This window comes from Amborella trichopoda, chromosome 1, assembly GCF_054954075.1.
Source record: "Amborella trichopoda isolate Santa Cruz 75 chromosome 1, AtrichopodaSantaCruz75HAP2 v2.0, whole genome shotgun sequence".
NCBI classification, from domain to species: domain Eukaryota; kingdom Viridiplantae; phylum Streptophyta; class Magnoliopsida; order Amborellales; family Amborellaceae; genus Amborella; species Amborella trichopoda.
Genome location: NC_142336.1, coordinates 37,890,577 through 37,899,852, shown reverse-complemented (window position 1 = coordinate 37,899,852; position 9,276 = coordinate 37,890,577). Strand labels below are relative to the sequence as shown.

The 9,276-nt window shown below is 32.7% G+C and overlaps 1 protein-coding gene across 1 annotated transcript; it reads left to right on the top strand.

Annotated features, from left to right (window-relative positions):
• Window positions 1-7,305: 7,305 nt before the first annotated feature.
• LOC18433185 (trigger factor) lies at window positions 7,306-8,442 on the top strand. The gene has a single exon (XM_006843280.4). It carries the CDS (start codon window positions 7,616-7,618, stop codon window positions 8,393-8,395), a length of 780 nt encoding a protein of 259 aa, XP_006843343.1. The 5' UTR covers window positions 7,306-7,615; the 3' UTR covers window positions 8,396-8,442.
• Window positions 8,443-9,276: the final 834 nt, after the last annotated feature.

The following is a 9,276-nucleotide window of genomic DNA, read 5'->3' as shown; positions in this document are numbered from 1 at the left end:
ATTATAAAATTTTAAATATAAAAAAATATTTAAAATCAAGTAGATCTATAAACATATCAAAATCCTGAAAATAGACGGTGTAGATAATATGTTGTAAAATGCACTATTTCTTAGGCTTAAAATCTTTTTATTTTTCATGGTCAAACATCTTGATGTAGATATCATCAATGAAAGGGTTTTTCAACATTATAACTACCTTTTCCGAAGGATTTTTAAGGTGCATCCGTAGTTCTATATTATAAGGTTGTATCCTTATATAAACTTTTTCCATCTCTAAAAGAAGGAAACACATCGGTGGAATCACTAAAAGCATGGATCCCAAAAAGGATATTATAAAAATGATGCAAATCGAGTATATTTATAAATGATTAACAATTTGAAAATAGACAGTCTAGAAGCCTCAATGTTGTAAACTAAAAGAATGTCGTTTTCCAACTCAAGTGTCTTGTGATGTCTCAACATTGTAAACTAAAAGAAAGTCATCTCCTATGAAACAATGTTGTAAGCTTCCTTTTAGAAGCAAATCTAAGCAAGACTGGTTAGCCATAGGGGAATGCAATACCAAATACTACTTGCCCGAAACTATGGCTAGTGAATATAACACAACCAACCCTAAGATCAGGCATGAAATGGAGTTTTATATTTGTGTGAAATACATATCCTTAAAGATGATTCATGATAATTTAGTAAAGCATGAAATTTAGTAAAGCATGAAATGGAATTTTATAACTGTGTGAAATGCATATCCTTAAAGATGATTCTTGATAATTTAGTAAAACGAGCACACAAATATTTTTTGTTCAAGACTACGACATAAGACAATATTGTAAGATGACTTCATCCTGTTACGCATAGTTCAAATAATAGGATCTACTGGTCTAAGAACGATGAGGCTTTAAACTTTCCCTTAACATGTCCCAAGCTCAAGTAAAGAAGTGAAATTAATAGGTGTCAAAGAACTAGGTGGTGGAATTTAAAAAATAAAAAAATATACTTATTTAGGGATAAATTAGTTAACGAAAGAAAAATGCAATTCTGAATATGAGGTCAATGTTATGTAGAATAAGATTCATGACAATATTAAGAAAGTGGCAAAGAAAGTTTTAAGAGAATCTAGAAGGAAAAGAGATTCCAATAAAAAAACTTGGTAGTAGAATGACGATGTTCAAAAGGCTATAAGCAAAAATGATCATATTATAAAACTTGGCAATGCAATAGACATTGTTGAAACTTAAAAGAATATAAAAAGGCTAAGAAAAACGTTAAACGGATAGTAAGTAATGGTAAACTTAAGGCATATGATAATCTATACAGCAAATCAGTTAACACCATAAAAAAAAAAAGATAATATATCTAAGCTTGATAATTTAGGAAAATGGAGAGATTGAAAAACATGTCATACATAAAATTAGAGTTGGGTGGACGAAGTGAAGATGCGCAACCGGGGTTTTATGTGATCGTCGCATTCCAATGAAGCCGTAAGTTAAGTTATTTAGGACAATTGTGAGACCAATTTTACTTTATGGGGTGGAATTTTGGGCGGTCAAAAATAACATACCCATAACGTGAGTGCAGCTGACATAAGGATATCAAGATAAGAGGGGATAAAATTCGAAATGAATACATTTAGAAGAATTTAGGTGTGACACCAATAGATGATAAAATGAGAGAAAGTAGACTTACGTGGCTAGCCATGTGTAGCACAGACCCAATACAACACCTATTAGGAGGTGTGAGTTAGTTAAAGTAGAAGGTTAAAAAAGGGTAAGTGTAGTCCCAGACATTGTCATCTTAATATATTAATATCGTATTATATTTAATACTAAAATAATGTGTATTTTTATTATAATATTTATAAATATTATACTTACACAAATAAAATGATATTACATTATTATACAATTATTATAGTTGTGATATTGGTATTGATATTATTGTATGTATTATTGGTATTAGTATTATTTATCATCATGGATATTAGTGTTGTTAGATCATAATGTATTATTATAATATAATAGTAATAATAATATTAATACTCATAATTTAATATTATTACTTAATAATTACATATTTAATACATAATTTTGTTCGAGAGATATATCCAACGAATCATTTCCAACAAATCATTTCAATCGGAAAAATACTATTACGTAATCATCGAATTATCAAATGAATAGCTAAACTAATTAATAACCAAGATGCCAAAACCTAGTTTTACATTTAGTTGAGCCAAACAAGGGATTTGTTATATACTGGGTTCATCCAAAAGCTACCCAAACGACATTGTTCCTAAAACCATGTTTTACAAAGCTACCCAGGGTTTGATGCATAACCAACTTTTCCAAATACCAGGTCCCAAACAACCCATAATCGTTCAAACATACTTGTGTGTTGACCCATTATATATATGTATGTCTGTGTGTATACATAAAGGTTAGGAGCGATTAACTTTTATAACCTTGATGTACATAAGATATTACCGTGAATACAATATATGGAGATTTAATAATATAATTATGTTGCATTACAATATAAATACAAGGTATCATATTGTGAATAGTTTCATGCCAAGAGAAAAAAGACAAAAAGATCTCCAAGTTTTGCATGTGCAAGAGAAGAAGTTTCTTTGAGAGCTAAAAGTCACAGACAAGATAGTCGCTAGGGCAAGCAAGTTAAAGGGGAAGACAAAGGATTTTCTCAAGGTACCAACGGATGAAGAAAAGAGATAGGACTCTCTAAAATTGCTGCATGTTCATTAAGTTTGAAAAAACGTTTATGTAGAACCGAGGCTCTAAACAATCAAATTAGAGCCGACCTCAAAATTTTCAATAGAAGAGGTTATTTTGATGCCCAAATATCCTCAAATTATTCATCATTATATCAAGATGCATGGATATAAGGAAAAAAATGTGTTTCAAGTTTTGAAAACAATGCATCTTGTAATGCATTTTTGGATTGTCAATTTTCAAGATTTTCAAGTTTTCATACATCTGCTTGATCTACGCTATTTTTGAAGCTTTAAAGTTTATAATTGTAGATGAAAATATATTTTAAAGCTATCACAAAGATTTCCGTATTGAAACTACATTTGTTGACATCATTTGAATGTGCGCTTTACTTTGATTATTTAGAGCCTTGGCTCTATACAAACCGCGCCCTTTAAGTTTTGGTGGGCATACCATTATTCGGCATCTATCTTTAAGGTGGGTGTTGGATGTGTAGAGAGATGCTCGTGTAGAAGTGCGTCCCCTAATGCATGAAACAATTTGTCATTGTCAATGTGTGCGGTTGGTATGACACGTATAACATAAATTATGTACATCAATAATATTTTCAAATGCAATGTTTATTTTTTAACTATGAAATTTAATCCTCAAATAAAATATATTGTCCAAATAATATCTTAGTACTATTTTTAAAAATTTAGATCTTTGTTTCTAACTTTTATATCCTTCATCACATGATCAAAGGGTTCACATCGTAACAATCTTTTCAAGTGGATCTTTTATGTGCATCTTACTTTTAGTATAAAATTAAGGGATTGTATATAATCAGAACATTTACCTTTTGTATAGAGAGGTCATAATTATTTACAACTATCCGATATGAAATCTAATAGCTTAGATGTGTTACGAAGTTCGAGAAAATTTCTTTTGAACTGTGAGCTTGATCAATGAAATAAATGCAGTCACTCAATTTCACATCCAATGGTCACGATTAATTGTGACCACCTTTTCCAAAAGGTAAATGGTATCATTATAATACTTTTCGTAAAATTAATACCTTCCATAATTTTTCCCTATTTCTGATAAGTTTGTTTGCCCTCGTGACATTCAGCTGCAACTATTTTCATTCTAACTAGAAATCACAAAAATTTGAGTTGCAATCATTTGAGCTCAATAAGGATCATCAACTATGTTATTTTGGCATTGAGAACAATGGAGTGGACCAAATTCTCTGGCATTTAGCTTTTCAAGAAAAATCTTCATCAAATACATCAATTTGGTTCATAGGGTGGTCTAATTCTATCATACCCAAGTGAGTCGAGACCCATTGTTGTTATTGAAACACTATTTAAATATGGAAAATAGTTGGAAAAGTTAGGCACACATAACTACGAGAGGGTGGGAAATTAGCTTAAGTCAAAGCTTTGTTTGATAATTGAGAAAGTTATTTTCCTGGAGAATTTATGAGAAATTGGAAGCTTGAGAAAAGGGTAGAAGTAGAAAATTCATAGGTGGAAGCCAAGGACCATTGTTCGATAACATATCTATTAAAATTATAGAAAACTCGGGCTAGAGCGTGGGGAAAGAAAGATTGAGGGTGGAGAGAGATTGTGAGGTTAGAGTAATAAAAAAACATTTATCCCTTTTCTTTATAAATCGGGTGTGCACTACATTTTTCCCTAAAATAGAGAAAAGTATAGAAACATCGAGAAATATGGGGCTTCCTGTTTCCATGATTTTCCATTCCCAAACAGAAGAAAAGACAACAATTGATAAAACATATTTCATCTTGTTTTCTCTGACTAAATTGGGGAGAAGATATTAGGATATAAGTGTGAAGAAAAGTGACCATGAATCATATTGTTTCAATGGAGAGAAGCAAGAGCAAGGGCAGGGTAATTAGAGGGGGAAGTGGCAGAGCTCTTATAGGAGCAAACTTCACGCACATTCCCTAGGGGCTAGGGCAAAAGAGCTACTAAAAACGATTTTATGGTACAAAATTATGGGATCCACGTAAAGAATGTTTATTAAAAAAAGGATTATGAGGCTCCTTAAAGTGGAAGGCTCCTATTTAGATTTTATTATTGCAAGTACATGCACGGTAGAATTCAATTTTTTTTCTTCTTTTTGAGATTGGTCCTTAGGTTGAAGAGGTTCATCATCGTCATCAAAGCCTTGTCCCAACTTATTGGGATCGCCTATACAAATCTTGGTCCGCTATTACGGATCGTACACTAAATGAGGTCATAAGTCCCATATAAATCATGTCATTTTGGGCCTACCACTTGCCGTCTTTGAACCTTCTACTTGAACTAACTCTTACATCTTAACAGGTGTTGTACTGAGTCAAGGCCACTAACGGCTAGCCCACCTAAATCTACTATCTTTTATCTTATCGTCTACTGGTGCCACATGTAAAATTTATCAAATATATTTATTTTGAATTCTATCCATTCTTATCTTGCCACTCATCCATCTCAACATCCTCATCTCTACTACACTCATTTTATGAGTATATTGTTTTTTAATTGCCCAGTATTCTGCCCCATAAAATAGAGCTGGTTTGCTGTCCTATAGAATTTGTCCTTCAACTTCATTGATGTAAAATTCTGGTTGAAGAAGTTGCGTATCTAAAATATGTAGTCCCCAACAATACTTGTACATGAGTATACCGAAAAATAAATGTACAATCAACTCCTATGGGAGAACACTCCTACCGCTAACCTACCTAAAAATATATATGTATATATATAAAGAGATTATTTATTTTTTGTACAAAGAGGTCACAATCACTCATGTTCATTGAATTTCAAATTAAGTGGTGGTCAGAGTGTCATTGAAAAGACTTAAAATTCAAAAATTTTTTTTTTTTTCAAAATTCATGAATAGCCCAAACCATCCAATTTGACATCAAATGAATATAAGTGAATGTTCCCTCCTTATAATAAAGATAAAGAGTCTCCTAGTATACCATCCTTAAAATCAGTGATCCCAAAACCGGCCAGTTAGATTGGTACCAGCAAGGTACCGACTCCGGTTAAGGCCGGTTTTGCGGTACTACTAGACGCCTCTCCCCAAAAAAAACTGATACCAAAACCGGCTGGTTCAATTTCTAACCAGCGGTATTTTATCAAAGCCGGCCAATTTTCAACTAACCGGACTGGTTCGTCGATATAACGACATTTTAGAGTAAACAACGGTAATGTATAATAACAACGTTTTTTTGAAATAGAGAACGTTATATGTAGCAGGAAAATTGTGAATCCAAATTTTCACCTTTATTGATTCGGTTTGCGACCAATTTTTGCTTTTTTTCATGTTTTAATGGTTTAAATCACTATATTATTAATATAAAACAAGTAATTTGGATTTAAATATTGAAAAAAAAAAAGAAGAGTTTCTTGGATTTAAATGGCAGATTTTTAGGATTTTGAAAATTTCGGCTATTCTTTCAATAATCTCCTTAATACCTAATGGTTTCTTGAAGAAATTTGAGGTGTATTCGAAGTATTTATTAGATTCAAGTTTTAATTTGTTCATAAAACAAAAAATCAAGGGTTTATTTTTGCCCGAAAAGCTGTTGATATGAGAACCAGTGTTCTACCTAAAAACGCAGATTTTTTGTCCATTTATTGATTGTTTTTTACCAAATTCAGTTGAGGATTTCGATCATTGAGGCTTCATATCTCAAATAAAATTGGTATTTTTATTTATAATTAAGTAAATTTTTTTATATGATTTTTTTCGTTGCGCCATGTCATAAAAATTTCATAGATCTAAAATTTCGGCCTTTTTTTCAATTAAATTAAAAATACCGAATATTTTTTGATGATATTTGGTACATTTGAAAGATGATCAAAGCATTTACAATGCATGTATGTTTATTTGTTCAATTATCCAAACATTGAGGGTCGTTTTGTGCTCGAAATGTTGCTTCATTTTTGGGGTTTTTGAAAGGTCGCAAATAACTTTTTATAAATTAATATTCCAATACTATGGTCTTGTACATGAGAATATCTTAGAATATTTTTTGAAGATAGTTTTGTCATGCAACATCTTCTTCCAAAAATTAACATATGTATCCCAAACCTTACATGAAAAACTTTCTACGTTTTTTCTTTTTACAAAAATCGCTCACATTAGAAATGAAAGTTTATGCACATTTTTACAAATAACAAAAGTAGCTTGATGCTGTTAAATCAAATAAAAATACTAGCTAATTAAGACAAGAAATAAAAAGGACATCTTCCATATAGTTAGATAAAGCATAATTCATACAATACTTTTTCGATGAAGTTAAAGAAGGCATACTTCACAAAAAATACATCGCATGATATTCAACAAAACCAAAAATCAATGAACAACACATTGATATATTCTATTGTTCTTATATGTTCATATGTATCCACCATATCCATAGCACTGTGTTGTGCATTGATTTTATCAAAAAATAAGAATAGTAGAACAAATAATTTGATCAAAAAATATTTTTATTAAGCAAAATAGAAAAACACTTCCTATATTTATCATAAAACATAATTTTATTAAAAAACCATAATTTTATTCGGTTAACCGTTCAGGTTAAAATTTACGAGCTCTGTTTAAAATTACGAGCTCTGTTTAAAATGGTGTAGGGCAATCGAGAGAGAGCCCAGCCCAAGGCTTGCATTTGTGAAAATTAAAAAAGAGCAGAGTTCCGTGAAAATAAGAGAGAGTGAGAGAGCGCGAAGAGGTCGGCGCCAAAATCGTGCAGAGAAAGTTAATGAAATTCTAAGCCTTCTATTAAATCTGTCTGCAAAGATCCCTAAAAAGAGAGTTGCATAGGTCAAGTTTATAAAACCCTTGGCACTTTAGTGATCTCTGCCAGAAATCCCTAGTGCTACACAGCCATGGATGATGTAATAACGGACTTTCTACCTCCTTCAAGGCTTTATTTCGAAGATCTCAACGCATTCAGCCCTCCACCTTCTCCACTGCCTAGACCCTTCATCCTCTGGTCAAATACCGACCATAACCCTGACCTTAATTTTCATCCCAAAACCCTAATCGTCGCCATTTCCAAACCTTCATGCTTTTTTCTCCACCACGTCACCTGCAAAACCCTAATTGGAACCGTAGTTTTACCGGAGATTTCAGTCTCCGGGAAAACCCTAGACCCCTCACACTCCGACAATTCCTGTAACATTTTCAAGCTAGATTCATCGCCTGAAACCTTCCTGCTTTTGATCCAGTACACTGTATGCGCTGACCGAGCTTCAGCCCTGGCAAAGCTCGTGTTTGACGAGATCAAGCCTGAGAAAACCCTGATTTTTGGTTCGATTCAGAGCTGCAATTACAGAGGCACACTTCCCGTTGATGAAACCCTAGTTTTCAAGCTCGAAACATCAAAGCAGAGGGATTGCAAAGATGAAGGTGATGCATTGGGGTTTGTTAAGGATCTGAGTTATTTCCCGTCTGGTAATTTGATCGATGGTGTTGGTGCTGCTCTTTTGGCAAAATGCCAGATCAGAGGGAGAAACGGAATTTTGCTGGTCTCATGGCCTGAATATGGCGGTTCTATTGTTTCTCTGTTAAAATCTTTCATGTTGAATGTTAGCAAAGAGTTAGACTGTGACATTGATGGAGAAACCTTGAAGGATTCTCATTCTGATTCTGAATTGTACTCTTAAAAATTCTATGCTTGAGTTTTATGAGAAAGAAAGTCTTTTGCAGTTAATTGTGTTAAGATATACAAATGGTATTTGCCTTTACTTTTATCTTTTCCTAGTGAAATTTGTTTGTGGATTTATATTCTGGATTGGGATAAACACACATTGCTTTGGAGAAAATGTTGGATAGAGAAACAAAAGTCTGAAAAAAATCACTCATGAAATGAGATGACCGGGGGTGGGGATCTAAGGGCTACTTTGGCACACAGGCATCTTCTCAGCCTTATTTATGTTTTGATCTTCTTTTGATTGAAATTTCAAGTAGCTATGAATTTCTTTAAGCTGTGCAGATCCATATCTGAATGCTAATGCTGGAACCATGTCTCCTTTTGAACATGGGGAGGTGTTTGTCCTAGATGATGGTGGTGAGATATGCATCTACTTGTAAAATGCCATTTTACTCATTTTTGTGGTCCTCTTACATGGCCTTCTCATTCCTGTTCTGTAATGCATATTAGTTTTATGCATGAAGTTGATGAAAAGCTCTTGTTCCGATTTTCTGGGATATAAATATTTTATGTATCTATCTTCACTGTACTTGGTACCCAATCTTGATTATCGTTTCCAATCTTAACATGTTATTGTTCTTTTGTGTTTGATATAAAAGCTTTTTGTAGTTTTCTTTTAGCAAATGTTGTATGCAGTTTTTTAATTGAAAATATCAAGAAATGGTTAGTGTAGCTTACATGATCTTTGGTTATTCCTTCTTTTGTTAAGGTTGACCTGGGCTTCGGAAACTATGAACAGTTTCATCGTCATCATCATTTTAGCCTTTTTCCAATTAAAAACTATGAACAATTTTTTGATGTCAAATTGACTTGGGCATGACAACATAATGATTG

Coding starts and splice junctions, on each gene's coding strand:
- LOC18433185 (XM_006843280.4), top strand. CDS start 7,616: ATGGATGATGTAATAACGGACTTTCTACCTCCTTCAAGGCTTTATTTC.